Below are 19,246 nucleotides of genomic sequence, written 5' to 3' on the forward strand. Positions count from 1 at the left end.
TCCCAACTAACAAGTGTAACTGCTTAACCACACATCCTATGGTCTCATTTAAGGTCCTTAGAATATTTATTAAATTCTGCTGACCATCCAAAGTCAGGGCTTGTCATTTGGAAACTTGCCTGGGATTTAATCACAGAGAATATTGCATTGAGCACAGTGAACACTGGGATGGACAGACCTCTGCATCTTTGCTGAAGATCAGCCCAGCAGTTATAAGACAATCAACACCAACTTGCTCCAGTTCCTAAAGAGGCTACAGGAGAGCTGGAGGGGGACTTTTCACAAGGACATGTAGTGAAAGGACAAGGGGCAATGGCTGGAGGAAGGCAGGTTTACACTGGATCTTAGGAAGAAATTATTTACTATGAGGGCAGTGAAGGACTGGAACTGAGAAGCTGTGCCTGCCTGATCTCTGGAAGTGTTCACAGCCAGGTTGGACAGGGCTGTGAGCAACCTGGGATAGTGGATTGTGTCCCTGACATAGCAAGTGGGCTGGAATTAGTTGCTCTTCAAAGTCCTTTCCAACCCAAACTGTTCTATGATTCCACGATCCTATGAAGAAAACACTGCCTCTCACACTCACAGTTCTTACCCTCATAGCCACTCTGGGAAGTCGTGCTCAGGGCTTATGGAGAAAGCTGCCTGATGGAAAGCTCAAGAAATCAGGCTGGGGAGGTGAACCTGGGTGTGCATTCCTTGGGAACAAGGGGAGCTTGTGGGTGAGTTGTTCCTGGTACATTGCAGTGGGAAATAAGAGGGTTGTGCCACCTGAAATAGGTGTCATCTCACAGTCACTGAATTCTGCCCCAGGAAACACCTCCTGGAGCTGCCAGTTCCCAAAGCTCTGGCTGAGTCCAAACTGGCAAGGGCTGCAGTTGCCTGGGCAGCCACAGAGAGAAGACACTGCTATGTTAAAAGAAAGGTAAAAAGAAAGCACGAAATGCACAGTGGTACTTCAGTCTCCCAAAAGGTTCCCTTAAGCTTCACCAAAGGAAAAGGAGTCGTCCCAGTGTTTCTGGGCAACCTGATAGAAATCTGCACAAACACATAGAAAGTGATGCTATGGAGGACACAAGTCCCTGAAAGTATTTTATACTTCAGAGCACTGTCACCTCCATTTTAGCCAGGATGAACCCAAGCCAGACATTCACAACTCTCAGGCACTGGATGACAGTAAGGACTGCAACTGATATTTAAAAAATACAGAGCTAAACATCATCCATATATTTACTGGTACTTCACCCCATGATAGCCTTACATAAATATTGAAAAGAAGCGAGGCAGCGTAAAGTGACATAAGAGAGCTGGGACTGGGAACAAAAATGCATTTTTCTCTCTCACTCTCCAAAGCAGAACTGGCCTCCTACAGATCACTCACAATCTGGTCCTAAGCCTGCTCTAACTGTTACAGCCTGGATATAATTCAGGCCAAATGCAAACATTTGTACTAGTAGGTTTCATGTTTCACCCTGAAAAATTAAACACGCTTAAATGGCCTCGGAAAGGTGGCAGTGATATTCAGCAAATGGCTTACTCCACTCTAATCCCCCATGCAGTCATTTGTAGGGCAACAGAGATTTACCATGATTAAGATATTTGCTAAGGATAATATCCCTTTTATTACTGCCTGGTTTCAGAGACACTGGCTTAAATATAACTCAGTAGAGAGAACCCAAGGAGGGAACAGCTGCAGGCTTTTCTAGACACGTTTTTAAAGGTCATTATATGACACAATTGTAACTTAGCTCGGACAATTACAGGAAAAAATTATAAATGTTTCTAATAGAAAAATGGTCTCCCTCAAACAGTAAAGCCAGTAAGAAGACCTTTAATAATTATTGGATGTGTACAATAATATTAACCTGTATGACCAATAATAATTACATTTATCAAATATCTTAAGAACATTTTCACTTATGATGAAAACTCACAAGAGTTTTCTGAATGCATGATTTGGAAGCTCAAAACTAAATGTCAGTTGCCTCAATCTCTGCGAGACCTTAGACATAAAAGCTCCTAAAGAGATTTTGCTTCTAAGAAAAGGATGAAATGTATTAATGCCAGAGGTTCACCTTGCCTAAAATTATATTTTTGAACAGAACTTGTGGAAAAAATTATGAAATTTGCTAATCTAAGTATTCATACTTCACCTAATCAGTGCATAATAGCTGACCCTGTTTCTCAGATCAAAGAGCTGGAAATACATGTAAAGAGAAATCTGTTTTCTTCACAAAATCCTAAAGGATTTAAATCTTAGAATTGAGGATCTGAGCAAAGAAAGTGAATTTGTAGGAAACAGAGATGCTTTTTCCCAATTACTTGTCAGGTCAGCATCATTTCCCATAGAAGACTTTCTTATCTAGGTTATAACTGTTAAATTAACATGACTGCACTCAAGGTGTCACTTCAGAACCAAACTGGACACCATCTTAGCCAGTAATTTCTCTTTAATCCCATTTTTGTCTTGTTCACATTCATCCCAACTTTGTAATATTTTCCTCTTCATGCCACCCAAAACAAAGAACATTTCTTGCCTAGAAACTCATAACTCTTCATTATATCCACCCATTCCACCATCACCTAATTCACTTCAGCTGACAAACAACTATATTTAACTACTGTGTGCTGGTTTGTGCTGGTCTCTGAAGAAGGGCATAGGGAGAACTCTCTTCCCCACTCAGCCACTCTCTCCACAAGAACTGTGTTAATGGTAGGTACATCCAATGCTTCGTGTCACTCTTCCCACCAGCAGCCCTACTGCACCTGTCAGCCATGGATTGATTGTAAAGTGGAACAGCTGAGATGTACAAGTGGAATACACAACGTTTTGGCCACCAGTTAAAATTCAACAAACTTTTACAGACACTGGAAGACATCCCCAAATAATAATGATGGTGATAACGCATGTGGTGAGATTTTGGTGATTTCAGTACATGTCTAAGCAGAATACTTACATTGCAAAAGCCACCACATAGCAACATTTTGTTAGCCTAAAGCGAGAAGCCAAATTAAGGGTTAACCATGGAAATTCGAACTTTTTACTGTGGATGTGGTCACTCCAGACCAGAATTCACTGAGTCACTGAGGACAGAAAGCACCTCTGGAGAATATCTGGGCCAACCCCCATGTTCAGACCAGAGTCAACTAGAGCAGGAGGTGGCTGAGGGTCATATCCATTCAAGTTTTTAACACCTGCAAAGATTGAGATTTCACAACTTCCTTGGGGAAGTTGTTCCAGCAATCCTGTTAGTCATGTGAGAGATGAGTTTAGTGACTACCTGTTTCCATCCCTTCTGTGGGAGCTGGAAAAATGAGTTTCCAAGACAAGAAACCTATTAAACACTAGGACAGACACCTCTAAGCAGCATCCTTGAATAAGAGTGCTGTGCACAGGACTGCCCGTGGACAGCTCATCTTGGAGATAGCCATTCAGTATCCTTCCTAGTAACAACTGACCCCTGTTTTTATATTTTCTTTTTCTCCACAGTCAGCTGATTTCCAGGAGCTTCTGTAAAATATAGAGAATACTTTTAGGGTTAAGTAGAACTAAGTCCATCCCAGAATTAAAATAAGGGAGTGCATTTCGAAGAAGCGAGAGCAAAGGTGCCTTGGACAGCATTCATTGCTACTACACCCTGTGGAGAAGAAGACAATTGTACTAAAGAGTATTTTCTAGTTGATGCACCACTGCAAAACTTTTCCCCGTGCTTCTATTCCTATGTTATATGTTCACTTATCTTTCATCTGTAGCAAGCATTCATTATTTCAGTTTTTTATCCTCCTTTGCGCTTTGAAACATATAAGCAGGTTCTGGCCTTCAAGACCCTGAATGTAAATCACAGATTCATAGATTCCTAAAATGGTTTGGCTTAGAAAGGACCTTAAAGATCATCCCATCCCAACCCCCTGTCATGGGCAGGGACACTCAACTATCCCAAGTTGCTCACAGCCCCGTCCCATCTGGCCTTGAACACCTCCAGGAATGGGGCAGCCACAGCTTCTCTAAGCAGCCTGTGCCAGTGTCTCGACACACTCAGCGTGAAGGATTTCTTCCTGGTATCCAGACTGAATCTACCCTCCTTTAAAGAGTAGATTTAGATTAGATATGTAGTTTAAAGCCATTCCACCTCATCCTGTCAGGGGACAAGTCAACAAAGATCAAAAGTTTCTCCCAATAACAAAAGCTTACTATTTAGACCAGTTCACATTGCTATGGCTCTTTTTTTTTTGTCTTCTTCTAATTTTATTTATGACATGCACTTCATATTCTGAGTTCCATAGCTTCCTCATAATGCATGTGAACCTGGTACTAATGAGAACTTTCTGTTCATATCAGGATTTGAATAAATCCATATCAATCCAGTCAGCATTCCCTTAGGCAGGGTTGGGTAGAGAAAACCTTTCCAGGACAGCAAAGTTCTCCAGAGTCCTCGAGTACAGCCCTTGCTATCACTCCCCCGCAAGCATTTTACTGTGGGCTCTGTGGTGACTCCCTCATTTCAAAGGAATCTAAAAAGGACTTTACCTTTAATTTGGAGCATCGAAAAAAGTTGAGTGTCACAAATTCATACATTTGCATGCAAATAACTTTTAACATTCAGTTCAATTTTCCCTTGGGAAAATTTTTGTGAAGATGGTCTTATTTAATTTTTAAGAACTGAAGTTTGCCACCCTCGGCAGCCTGGCGTGCGCCACTTACTTCCACAGGAGATAATCTGAAACTCTGAAAGATACAATTAGGATGACAGTCCAGAATTATATTAAATAGGCAGCCTGCCAACTTCAAAAGTACCCTGAAAACTCAACAGTGCCAAGTTTTGGAGGTCTGAAACCCTTTCGAGAAGTAAGAAGATTGTTCTTTCCAAATGACCTTGTCAAATTCCTTTAAAACTACACTCCTGATGCACCCATCCAATTTGCAGTGTTTAAAAGGCACCTCTCCCCACTGTCACTTTCATTAGTCTGAAGAAGTTGTCCTTTTATATTCTGCTGTGAAAAGGCTGGCAGTGCTGCAAATTAACTGCTACATTTCATTTCCAAAGCAGAGTTCAGATGCACCTAGTTGCACTTTCCTGATGGACAAAGAGAGGTATTTGGTTATCTAAGGAGTACAAAAAAGGGAAAAAATCAAAATATGTGCACTAGACAATGAGATGGGAGTTAAAAATAACACCTGAGAGCCCAGGACAAGTTGAATTATCTTACTATTTCTTCCATTAATGAAATTGGGCTGATTTTCTGAAGCAGCTATGACTTACTGATGCTCTGCTGCCTAAGCCTCTGTCTGCCTCACCATTTCTTAGTCCTGCTTCCAAAGACCTGCTGGCTAAAGTTCAGTAAAATTTGACAGAAACATCAAGATGACAAACGCAGTGAAGTCCCTGTACATTTTTTAAGAGCTGGTAGCCAATATCAGAAGAGAGCCAAAGCTGGTTGTAATAGTTGTACTGTCCCACCAGTCAACCAGCATGGATTTACAACCTGTAAACCAGCCAACAGCTGGTAAACTGTAAACTGTAAACTTGGCCAGTTATCATGGACTTAAATCTGGACTAGCCACACCATAGGAGGCAACATGGGAAGCACAGCCTTTGTACTCCAATGAAAAGATGGGAGAGATGCACTAAGGAAAAGTAGCTTAAAGACATGTAAGGAAAAAGACTTCATTAGCACCACCGCTCACAGCAGTTTTCTTCTGCTCTTCCAGTGATTGTATAAATCTGGAGGACTGCTATTAAAGTTATAATTAAAATAGCTGAAAGGGAGAACTTAGCCTTATATTATTAAAACAGTCTTCTCCAGATGTTAAAATAATGGCAATAATAATTTTGTCACAGGAACATTTAAAGGATACCTGATTGATATTTTACATATAACCCACTGGGTTTCCTAGAGCAAACAATATGGGAAAATGAAGTCTACTAGATTAAAAGCTAGTTCACTACTGTCCTAAATAATTAAATACACAGTATTTTCTCAATGGCTTTACCTAAGGAAAAAAATGTATCTGGGAGAAATACAGTAACCAAATTTCCAAAATTCATCATGGATGTTTTAGAAGTCACAGTTTGCAGCGACATGAATAGGTGACAACCTCCAGTGCCTTTGAAGTTGTCAGAAAAAATCAGTGTGTAGGTGAGAAGAGCTTGATACACCACTAGTATGATAACACTGAAAATATCAGGAGATACCTGTATTAAAAATGTGAAGTTAATTTGAAAACTAAGTGTAGAACAGATATTGAAAAAATAATGAGGAAATGCACAGTAATGGAAAGAGTTTATTACCATGACAAGACCCCAGAGAAGATTTACTCTTCTCTGTTCTTTTTTTTTTTCTTTTTTTTTCTAAAAGACATTTATTTGAGGAGAACAATTGGTCTATATTTTCAGTCTTGAATAATTCCATCTACAGAACCTCCTGCAGAAGTGCTGCATGAATTTACTTCTCTGCTCTGTGAAAGAAGAGTCTACACTCACAGTTTATTCTGTGGAGTCAATACAACAGATCCAAACTTCCACAGAAGTTAACCTTTGCAGCCCCGCAGTTTGCTTTGAAGAATATGGTTTCTGGGACACTCTTTTCATCTCAGTTCTTCACCAGTACACCAGAAAAATCTTGAAATCTGTCATTCAGATCTTGTAAACCTCTTCCACAGTAGCACTGCACTGGGATTTAGATTTATGGGCTCCATTTCTTGCAACTTGGTTTCCTTGCATTCCACCTAATCCCTCCAAAGGTACTCCTTGATCTTCTGTGAAGACTCTCAGATCTCTTTCCCCCTGCCAGCAGCCAAAGCCATTGCTGACACCTGGAGGACCAGGCACCACACAGCCTCCACTGTCCACACATTAAGGCCCCACAGCGCCCAAGGATGGGCTGGATCTCCTGAGGAACATGAGGAGCTCCTCCTGGCGCTGCTGTTGATTCACCTATCCCAGCACTGAAACACCATGGTCTAACCCCCCTTGTCCTTCACTTAAAATACAGGGCTTAAAAACAGTATTGTCATCCCTGGTTTGTTGGGGGTTTTTTCCCAACCCCACAGAAAACTTACATTACAATGGGCAAAGAGCTCTGTAAAAGTCACAGCTGTAGCACTTACACAATTTAGGTAGATTTCAGAAATTGTCTGCTTTAGTTGTTCAGATATGGATAATGGAGACCTGATCCAGCAGAGGGAATCCTTATATCTACATAGTAAGAAACACCATGGTTTTCACTGATTCCTTATTATGTCAGTCGGGGTTGACTGCTGGTGTTTGAAAAGAAATGGGTTTTGTTTGTTTGTTTGTTTTGGGGGGTTTTTTTGTTGTGGTTTTTTTTGTGTCTCTCCAAGGTCCAGCAGCAGTTCCCTTCTCTGCAGGGGTAGGAAATTATGATTATAATAAAAATAGTGCAATATAATTACATTAGCTATTATATTGTGTTTCCAATTATTATATTAGTTAATATATTGCATTAATATTGCAATCATATTTATAAACAAACTGACAACAATCTCTGCATTTGCTGACACTGGAATCCCATGTTCCTGTTAACCCTCCTCGTGACAGTCAAGTGATTAATGTACTACAGAAATAGGGCCATTTGACAGCTTCTGAAAATCTCTGTGCATCAACAGCTTAAAACAATATTAATCATTAGCATTAGCATTTCTCTGGCCCCCCAGGTGTGGGCTGATAGATCTGTCCTCTGTTATTTACAATGTTCCTTTATTCACACATTTTCATCACCACAGTTGTTGCTGCCTGAGGTTTTATTGCCCTTATAAATTTCCACTCCCTGCGCCACCTTAACACTTTTGAAATAATACAGATAAGCAAGAAAGAGTTGATGAATGCAGGAGGCAAAAGGCTCGTTCTGTTGCCTCGGTGGCTGGGCCAGAGGGATGTGCCCATTAAACATCCCCAGCTCCATCACGCTGCTTGGGGAAGCCTAGCCCACCAAAAAGCAATGCAGCAAACAATGCAGTGAACTTCTCTTGCCACCAATAAACCCGTCTGATGAAGGAGATTAATGATTTTCTGAAAGGGTTGATGACCACTGAATTACCAGTCTATCCCAGCACTAAAATCAATCACCAGCATAAAAACGACCAGGAATACATTTAGGTCCTTCTTGGCTCTCATCTTAAACTTCCACAAAACCTCTGTGCTTTCTATAGCCCTCTGCTCTTGCTCACAGTGTTTTACAGATTCTGTCTAGGGAAGGCAAGCCTTGAGGATGTGTGATGAGATGTGGCTTTTCAGGCTGTGTTCACTGAATTTAACAGAAAAGATGAAATCCCCAGCCAAGCAAAGCCAACAGCAAAGCCCACACGAGATTCAATACTGAAGGAATGGGTTGTAGGAAAATTAGAAGTTGAACAAGAGGCACTCACTGCAAGCCTAGGTGGTCTTTCCAAAATGTCCTTTTTATACTTTTCAGCCAATTCAGCTGAAATCTGATAAGCAGACCTGACCATTTCACCAGCAGACATGAAATCACAACATGGAGCAGGATTCCTCACCCACAGCTGGAATAGCTCTGGCAACACTAATGGTATTCTGCTGTTTGCACAGGTTTTGAAGTACCCCTGGCAAAAAAAATTACACATCCTCACCAAAAGGCAGACACTCCTGGGACACAGCATGGCAGCACTATCACTGTATGACAGAGAGCATAAATTTGAAGATAACACTTTTATCAGAAGGTGATCTAATTGGAATTAATTCCTAACTGATTTTTAAATTCAGTTGCTTTCTAGTTAAAGCTGCCTAGGGCTGTTAATAAAAATAAAGTTATCTGAGTAAGATTTTGGTAAGGACACCAGGATGTAATTCCCATGTTTGAAAAAAAGTCATTGTCTTTTCACAAGAATTAACTGGGCTTCTTTCATTTTTATCTTACATTTTATCAAATCTATGGTGAAAAGAATGAAAGCCCGTTCTCCTCAAAACATGTGTCCAGTCGACCCTCAGCCCAAAGGTTTTCCAATAAACCAAAGCTACAGGTTCCAAATGAGAACAAAGTGACTCCCTCACCCCCTCTCCTCCTCCGATCTCCTCACAAAATTTTGGCACTTCACCCTTTGCCAGCAAATGTTTCCTTCCCAGATACATTTCTCAGAGCCTTGATGTTCCTTTCCCAAATAAGCTTTTATATGGTTACAAAGGGATTTGACCTGAAATTGGAGCCCAGGTCACAATACAGTCTTTCTCAAACTTCAAAGGCTTCAGGCTTACATTTGTGAATGGAAGGTAGAGCAGCAAAGTTTGGATTTACACTTTGGTACATCACTGGGATGATTAGTACAGGGGGGCTTCATATTCACCATCCTTCAATTATCACATCCAGCTGCTTCACTCAGCATTTTAAAATGAAATAAAAATAATAATATTTTTTTTAAAAAACACTGGATGTAGATTGTCTCTCCCAGAGTCCTTGAAGTCATAAGCTAAAGTAGTAATTGCCCAAGAAAAAAGTGGGAAAATATTACTATAGCATTTTATGGGAAGCTGCAGCTTTAGGCTCTTCAGAACTGAGAAGGAACCAGTGCATCCAGAACTGTGTGGCAATGGCAAAGGAGGACATGAAAGAAAGGCACTATGTGGAGGCCTCATGGAGTAAGTCAAATAAATAAGGTATGAGCCATCTCCTTTCTCAATAGCACTGCCTGGAAATGGCCACTCAGACAACACAACTCATCCTAAGTATTCCCTCTGCAGAGCAGGGCAAACATTTATGTGTTGCCTCAAGTTTGCCTGTTTTTCACTTTTTGCATTTTGTTCTCACGCAGCTTCAAGTAAACTATGTATATTATTAGAATTGTTTACATTCTTCCTCTCTAGGAGGAGAATGATGATTGATGGTGATGGTCACCAACGAGGTTGAAGAGGTGGCTACCTGTGTAGCCAATCTTGGCCTGTCTGTAAATTTGTATATATATGGAGTCAGAAAAATAAAGTAGAAGCTTTCCTGCTTGACCTCCTGCTGGCCTGCGTCGTCCTTTCGTGCTCCTAACAGCAGCCGCAAGTGTGACCCTCCGTCACATTTATGTTCCCATTTTGTTCAGGAGCATTGACACTTTTGAAACAGCAAAGCCAAAAAAAATAACCAAACTACCAAAAAGCCACAATGGGCAAAGAGCTGCAGGGGCAGATGGATCCCTGCTGGTGCAATAGCCCACAGCAGTGACACCAAACCAAATAAAACCAGCTACAGCAGTATTGCTGGGATGCAGAGAGGTGAAGTTATTTCTTCATCATTACTTGGGCAGCCCCACAGATCCTGTTCCCAGCCAGGATTAGATCACACAGCCCCTCCAGAAAGTCTGGCACACAGAGCAAATATTTCCTAGCTTACAATAACACAGGATCTTACATGGTTCTCTGTCTCTGAAGTGAGGGGGATGGACAAACATGGAATTGTTTGAATAATATTGGTGAATCGAGATTTCAGTTAGAGGGAATTCATGTTAGGCCAATTAAATAGTATGTCAATTCCCTCTAATTATCTGTTCCTGCAGCCCACCCGGTAATTACACTTAATGGGTCTAAATCAAATCAGCATGTTACCTGGGAAATAATTGGATTTATGTGCAATTTTTTAATGATCCTGAAAGGTACCCTGGAGATTTAAGTCTGCTGTGAGTTCAGGGTTTGATTCTAGTCTTCAATGTACTTTGGATATGGATCTCAGGATACATTGGCCCTGATAAATTGAATGTGCCCATTCCCTGGCACCAAGACCCACTGGCATAGGACCACCATTCTCACCAACATTTTAGCTTCTAAAATGAGGTGGTCATACCCAGACTTCCCACTGGAAACCATCTCTGGCCAGTGCTAAATGCCAGATTACATCTACACCAGGAAAACCACTCCAGGGTTCAGTGCTGCAGCAGCACATCCCCACCTTGGCCTGCAGGGGCTCTGTGAGGTTGTGGACAGCTGAGGATTTGCAGAGGCACCTTCAAGAGAAGAAGCACAAGCTGTGCTCTGCTGAGACCTGTACTCTGTCTTGGACATCTCTCCAAAGGGTGATGTACATTAGAAAATAAGGCACAAATGGTATAGAAAAATAAAATAAACCATAGAATCATTGAGGTTGGAAGAGACCAAGATCATCAAGTCCAAACTTTGATCGAACACCACCACATCAACTAAAAATAAAATCTAAGCTTCTGTAGACTTTGATGAACCTTGGCCCTGAAGTCACTTGGCAGTTTTAAGTAAATCTCCCTTGCCCTAGAAACAGAACAGAGCATTTTATTGATCATTTCTGATCTCCTTAAACATCCTAAACTTTAAAACTAAAAGTACACACATACAGTGCATTTATTTATTTATGGGCACAGAGAATTCACACAACTGCCAAACTCCTGACACTTAAAAGTAGTTTCATGCACATGTCTGAATCCTGTACATGCAGGATGAGTGTCCATTAGATCCCAGATCCATCAACTGGATCAGAGGAGTTCATGAATAGCACAAGGTTTCCCAAAAAACACAAGTAAATTCATTTCTTTCTGCTTCTAATTAAGCATGCACTTCTCTGAACTATTTATTTTTATTTCTAGAGGAGATGAGCTGCAACACTCCTGCACAAGTTTTCCCTGCTTCCAGCAAGAGCAGTCTCTGAGGGATGAGTACAGGAGACATCCCCTCATTGCCCTGCTCCCCAGAGCCCCACCATCTGAAAAATCTTTGTCTTTCAGTTTCAGCATGATTTACTGTCCTCCATCTCCTTGAAATTCTGCCCATGAGAAACCAAAATAGCACCTTGCCTTATGCATGAACCCCACAGAGCAAGCGAGCATCGAAACCACTCGATTTCAAATGCAGGGGAATGTCAGGGAGACATAACTGCAGTGACAGTGGCTCGAGGGGATGACTGCACCATCTCGTTATTCTTCAGCAAAGGTACAAGCAAATGCCACTAACTTCACTTTTGCTTTCTTTCAAGGAAGTCTTTCTCTTTGGATAACTACCTCTGCTCAGGGGCCTTTTTGAGGCTTCAGCATGATTCTGACAATGGAAGAGCTTGGGTATCCTTATTTTATATTGAAAGTGTCCTGTCCAAACTCTGCAGGCCACTTCCCAAAGTGCCTCTAACACCTGTATACAAGAAAATTGACACTCATTTTACCTAGGTGGGTGCTTGACCAAAACACCTACTTCAGTGACATGATCATAACAGGCTCCTTCAATAAGCAACAAAAAGAAATAGATATCGCTATCAATTCAAGACAATTCAGACTTTAAATAGCTTCTTATTAAAGTATTTCTGTTATGTGTGCTGTTAAGACAGACAAATTCAAAAACAGAACCCAAAAATTTATATTTGTCTTTTGATAAAGTTATGAATCAAATTCTGTGCCAGTCAGTGAGTTTTCCACAAGGATTCTTTGATTACAACTCTGTGCTCACACTTTCTAGAACAGCTCAGCACTTCATAGGACCACAGTCTTGGGGTTCAACTCTTAAGCATATATTCACTTATAGCTCATAAACAATACTCAAATAGTCAACAACCCAAAAAGCCCACCAAAAAATTCTCATGGTCCTGTATTTTGCATTTTATGGATGCATCATTCCGCAGTCCCCTCAATAGCCTTCTCCCTACAGAAAGGTAGAAAGGCTTATTGAACTGACAACAGCACTATGTACTGTTTGTGAGACTCAAAATTAACATTCTGAATCATCAGGGAAAGGCTGACTATGACCTGGTATCTCTGGGCAAAGCTAATTGTCACATATTTCAAACATTGTTAGTAATCTAGTGGGTTCTGATTAAAAGTTTGCCCAATCACTAAGAAACTGTTAGGTTACCCTGTTTCACTCTGCAAAATTCAAGCTGCCTGAAAAATGTCTTGGGGAAATGTTTTCAAGCAGCTTCCCCTACTCTCTTTCAAGAAAATCACCTACCCTACACACTGACAAACTCCTTTTCTACCATATCTCTAATTAGCAAAGAACGCCAAGCAATAAATATTAATGCACAGATGGGTCCTGAAGTGCCTTCAGAAGTTCAGCACAGGCCTCAACAGTAAGATTTTCTAGTGAGCTTTGATACAAACCCTGCAGGTTCAGGAGGACTTGCCAGAACACCCTGCTAATCCTCCCTCTGGAAGAGATGCATTTCTCACCCAACCAGGGAGGTTACAATCACTCTCGAAAATCCCACAACAAATGCAGGTGCTTCATTACCTACTTCTGGTGTGAATTCCACACAGATCTGCCCAGACCCCCTCACTTCATTAGCACAGGTCTCTGCCTGCTAGGGCAAAAAGTCTTCTTCTGTGCTGTGCTGCAGAGTCTGAGTGTTTCTGCTTTTGTCTTAAACCTCTTCTGAAGTCAGATCTGGTTTTGTCTCTTTTCCCTTTTTTTGCTTCTTCCCCAAAAATATTGCTGATGTGATGCTGGGGCCATGTTAGTTATGTCACCTAGAAGCCTTGAGGCTGGTCTGAAGTGCCATGTACAGGCTAATTGCCGTGTCCAGTTAATTTATAGAATCATTAAGGTTGTCAAAGATCTGTAAGATCACCGAGTGCAGCCATTAACCCAGCACTGCCAAGTCCACTGCTAAACCATGTCCCTAAGCACCACATCTACACATTTTTTGAATATTTCCAACCACAGTGATTCCACCAGTTCCCTCAGAAGGGTGGAACAAGGCAGCTTGTTCCAGTGCTTGACCATCCTTTCAGCAAAGAGATTTTTGCAGTTTTTAGATCCTACCTAAACCTCCCCTGGTTTGGGAGGAGGCCATCTTCTTTTGTCATCATTTGTTCTTGGAAGAAGAGACTTACCCCCACCTTGGTACAACCTTTCAGGTGGTTGTAGAGAGTGATAAGGTCCTCCCTGAGCCTCCTTTTCTCCAGCTCCCTCAGATGCTCCTCATCAGACTTGTGCTCAAATAGAAACAGGTCCTGCTCTCCAGCTGACATCAGTGGACACAGTTTGTCTACATCAAACATGACCCATCTCCAAAATAATGTATCTGCTTCCAAAGTCATGATAGTGAATGGTGTCCAGGCTCTGCTAACTCCCCTGCTGGGGCCAGGAATTGGCCAAGGGGGTGTTGGTTGTCCTGAGCCAAAGCTGCACTGGGCTCAGTCCTCCACAGCACACACAGCTGCACCCCCAGTATCCAGTCCCACTGAATTTAAACACAGATAAGGAGACTGTGCAAAACACAGGTTAACATTTCCCAGCCTGATCTGGGAGAATTAAAAGCTGGCTTCTGGCACAGTGTGGGCAGGTGAGGTTCCCATCACACCACCATCACCATGGCCTGCCTGAGGCACCCAGCTCTAAGGAAAACTTTGGCCAGGCCAGGACCCTGGAGGGGCTGGCAGAGAGGGGACAAGTTCCTCTACCCCACCAGGACAAGAGGGCAGCTGCAGGTGGGACCAAGAGGAGCCCACCCACCACAGACAGCATGAGCTTAACACTGGCAAAGGCTGGCACTGGCAGCTGCAGAAACAGTCTGAACTCAGGCTGCTGGCAGGCAGGAGGGAGACAGGGTGGGAGCATCCCAGAAAGGCAGCAAGAGAGGGGGAAAGGGGAATCACTCCACACTGGGAGTTATCTTACACTGAAAGAAGAGGTGGAAGGGAACAAGCCCTAAAAGGGCTCTCTGGTGAGTATTAAGTATGAAAATGCTTTGGTCTCAATAGAACAAACAGATTTGTGATAAATGTAATGTATAAATTCGTGTATCAAAGATTTGGTCTATTAAAAAGCTACTCCAGGGCATCTCCGAGATTCCAAGGCCTGTGGTGCAAGCTGTGAAACCACAACATTTGCAACAGAAATGACGTGGCTGGACTGGAGATGGCCCATTCATCAATGATGGGCCTCCACTTCACAGCTGATTGACATCTGTTATCAATCTTGGTGGGGGATCCGGAGGATGGCCAAATCAGCACCCCAAAGACAAGATCCGGGAAGACTATCAAGTCTTCTCACACTTACGGGGGAACCCCTTTCAAGACCTCGCTTGGAAATAAAGAGGTACATCAATATTTGGACTTTCAATGGACCTAGCCTCAGGACAAATAAACCGTATAAAAACCCTTACACCAGGACACAGGGTGTGTGGTTGAGGTTGGATGGTACCATTGTTACTGTCACTCTGCCCACCCAACATTCGATCGATGTTGTCCAATTTTATTGTGGCTTTTTAATTGTTTTTTAATTGTCTTTTTAATTTGTTAAATAAATTCTGTTATTTTTAATTGGCTTCCTCTCATTTATAACAGATTTGATAGAGAAATACTTACTTGGCCTGCACTTGTACCAGACGAGGAGATACTTGCCGGTGCCGGGGCACGGATCCGTCCCAAACAGCCGGCTGTTGACGAGGAACTGGCAGCTCCGTCTGTCCTGGCACTCATCCAGCATCTTCTGCAGGCCGGGATGTGCACAAGAAACAAAGAAACAAAACCACTTCAGTGTCCCCACTAAAGGGAATGTCAAACAGAGAAAACTGCAGGAAGGCAAGGCCATCCTTGCCTCCACAACCAGCCCTGGCAGGAGGCAGGGGATGGTGCTCAGCACAGTGGGTACCACAGCAGCCGTGGACTCAGTGCCCCTTGCAGTGTTTTAAGGAGCAGATTTCATCCCCTTGCTTGGGTGCAAAAGGATTGATTTGCATTGGGATGGTCACAGAGATTTTGAAATATTTGCCTGCCATTTAATCATAATATCAGACAATACAATCCCAGGAGAAGCAGCTTTGAGGACATGGATTCACCTTGACAGTTCAAAATAAAGAGTCGAACTCTGCCACCACCAATCTGGTTTGGATTTCTCTGGAGAGACACAGTTTCAAGACAGCTCTTCTCTCAGCTATACAAAAGCTGGTGTAAATATATATATATAAATTGCTGGTATTCCAATAATTAGTTATTATGGTGATAACACTGTTATACAGCCAACTTAGTCAGTTTTTAATAGGGTTCATTCCCCATCCCTAATGATTATTTTATTCTTTTAGCTAAACTCTTTTAGCTGTGAGTCAGGGGGTTCTCTCACAACTAGCATTTTGGGTCCTACCTCTTTTTCTGCTTTTCCTCTAGTGCTTGTTCCCCACTCCCCCATTCATAACACTCACAAAAACTCCATCTCAGAATCCGCAGGGGCAAGACATTCTGTCTCCTGCTAGAAAATAGCTTCATTAAGGAAGATTAATGATTTCTTTTAACCCTGTGATCCTCTAAAGCAATGGTGGGGGGAAGAATATTATTGAGTGGGGCAGTAATTAAGTTTTAAATTCAGCTGGATGGCTAGGGTGGTATTTACGTACTCCTGTAGAGACCCTAAAGCGCTAAAATTACCATAATGTTTCCCTGACACACATGAACCTGTCAGAGCATTTTGAGACCACAGAGAGAGGTAATCCACCAGCCTCGTTAAGTCCCTGTGATACAGAGCTGTGAATTCCAGCCCCAAAACAATTAATTTTCGCTTGCAAGGAGGCACCGGAAAATCCTTCCTCAGAAATTCCCCTAGACTCCCCTGGTCTCTTTTGTCTTCTCTCTGTTCACTTTTCTTACACCCACCTCGATATTTGGGCTTTCCCACAATCTTCTCCCTGTGCCATTAACATAAAGGCTGTTCCTGCTCTACAATGTGCCACCCAAACCAATTTTCTCTCTGCTTCAGTGACTACTTTCTATTTTTGAGTTCTCCCTGAATGTAATATATAGAATCTTTAGCATTATAACACAGAATGTCACGCTCTGAACAACAGCTGTTCCAGTTTCAAGTGCAATTTGAAGCTGCCTCATTTGCGGTTGCTCATAACTTCCTAAAGCTTTCACCTTTTGGGCTGACACATGCAAGAATTCATGCCTGCCTCAAGTCTGACCTTTATTTTAATGTTCAAACCAAAACAATCCAGGCCTTTTCTAGCAGGCAGAAAACATATGCTGTTGTTTTCCACTTACAAAGGTAATAAAATGCAGGCATCTCGTTTAAAAATACGGGATTGAGGCTGGAAAGGCTGAGAGGTGAACACTGAAGGAGGTGCCTGGGAGCATTAGCCCCAGCTTGACCGTCACATTAAAATGCATAGAAACAGCATATTCTTTCCCCTAGGCTCAAAGGGTTGGCTGCTCACTCAGCATGTGAAATTTAATTTAATGCAAAATCCAGTGGGTTGCAAAGGAATTTAAGTGAGGATCCAGCACAGATATCTCTTTTCATCTCAAAAAGCAAAGAACAACTGAAACAACTCTGGAGCTGTATACATATGGAGAGAAATTCTTTCCAAATCGTTGTGCACCTGAAAGGATTTTCTGGTACTGGACAGCCATGCTTACACATAAGTAGAACTAAGAATACTGAGCAAAGAAAAAGAAGCAGGACTCCAAATGTTTCTTTTCCCTCAAGGGAAGCTTTCTCCCCTCAAAGGCAGTAGACTTGGGTTTTTGATCTACAAACCTGTTCACAGCAGACAAGTGGGCATTTCAAGAGCCTTCAGCATTGTGTCATTGGTGCCATTAAAACCAGTTGGAAAACCTCCCTAGCAGCAGAGACTGAGTTAGGCCAGCAAGAGAACAACTCTGAAAACCTCAGCTGAGATACCTCAGCAGCCCTTGTTCAAATGTCTTTAGGCTCAGCATCAGGAGTGAAAACAATTCACTGACCTCAGAGAACCACAGACAAGGGCAGTCTTCAGGCAGTGCCACTTTGTCTTGGCTCTGCTCTAACTTTTGGCAGCTCTTGCTTATTCCTTGTATTGCACATAAGTGAAACCTCCTGAGTTTACTTCCTGTGGTATGCAAAGGGTGGAACAGGGCAGCAAAAACAAAGCCTTAGGGAGAAATTCATAACTAAATTAAGGAGCAAAAGTTATCCCTGCCATTGTGAGACCACAGAAAAAAGTGAAGTGTTCTTGGGGCTCAATATGCCATTTACTAATTTGTTACAGTGTTTAGCTACAGTTCCAATTTAATTTGACAATAGCCATGACTCTGAGAAGTTTCATGGGGGAGGAAAGAAATCAGTATTTCCTTTTCATTCATATAACTCTATTTTACCTTCCTCAAAGGGCAACATTTTTCATGAAAATGTTAAAAAATCATTAAGGTTTCTGATTTCTTGTACGCTGTTTGAGTAATGTCTTATGCATAATGAAATATATCCATAAAGAGTAAAATAAAAAGAATATATATGTTCAATCCAATCTAGTGAAATACATCAAGGGAAAAAATGCAAAGAAAATTAGCTGTAGTTGATTGCCTATTTTCTTGATCAAAACAAAAAAAATATTGTTACACCAGTCTTAATGTTAACTTAAAAACTTGCACATATAATTTTTACCTATCCTTGCATTCACAGAAATTTTCTTTCCCACTGCTTTCATCAGTATGTGCTATGTACCAGCATCTTCTTAAACAGTGTGCAGGAGATGTGTGACCAGATGATCCCCCAAAGGTACAGTTCCCTGCAGATCCAGGGGTTCTGGCATTTACCAGAAGCCAGGATCTTGGCTTTCTGGCCTTAGTCTCAAAAATCATACATCTAGGCAGTATCAGAGCTCTGGCAGATGTCAGATGTTTTTTCTGAAGTATTTGCAGATGATCAGCTAGGCTTACACCAGGAAAGCTGGGAGCTCACTTGGTAGTGAGGGGATGTCTTGAGCTCAGACAGCTTTTGCTCAATGGATGGAAAAATGTAGGCAATTCATTCCATGTTTTCCTTGTTGCTCTGGTTGTCACTGTCAGCTAAAAAAGTGGGAAAACACAACCACAAAACCAGCCAGAAAGAAGCCCACAAACAATCTGGACTTGCACAGGAATAGCAATAGGCCCACAGAACTGTCCCTAACTGGGATGTAGAATCAGCTCCTTATGTCTAAAGTATGGTAGATCCCTGACTAAAGCCAAATAAAATCACCTCAGTTTAGATTATATTATAAAAATCACTCCAGCAAAGGAAGGTGGAGGAGGAATTCAGGAATTCCTGTCTGGCATGAAAGGGGAGGGAAGACACATTAATTGCATGTGCCATTTTATAATTGCGTTACAGTGGTAAATCAGTCCTGAGGGCTGACAGCCAGTGCTCAGGAGGGAAGTTGAGGCTGCTTAAACCCATTCCATTCCCTGGTTCATGACTGAGCTAAGAAGCTGCCAGATTTAGGGGAGATAAGAGAGCAAGAAAAGTGAATTCAAGTAAAACAAACACTAATCTAACCCCTGTGATTTATGCCCTGGATTAATCTCCCTGCGGTGACCTGGGTCTTAAAGCAA

The 19,246-nt window shown here is 41.9% G+C and overlaps 1 protein-coding gene across 1 annotated transcript in view; it reads right to left on the bottom strand.

The window, feature by feature from the left end:
- The window catches only part of EVA1A (eva-1 homolog A, regulator of programmed cell death), a 205,045-nt gene that overhangs the window by 121,869 nt on the left and 63,930 nt on the right, over nt 1-19,246 (bottom strand). The window contains exon 3 of the mRNA XM_066314697.1: nt 15,272-15,395. Coding sequence (XP_066170794.1) covers nt 15,272-15,395 — 124 coding nt within the window. The remainder of the gene's footprint in view (nt 1-15,271; nt 15,396-19,246) is intronic.

Source organism: Sylvia atricapilla, chromosome 3 (assembly GCF_009819655.1).
Source record: "Sylvia atricapilla isolate bSylAtr1 chromosome 3, bSylAtr1.pri, whole genome shotgun sequence".
NCBI lineage: Eukaryota > Metazoa > Chordata > Aves > Passeriformes > Sylviidae > Sylvia > Sylvia atricapilla.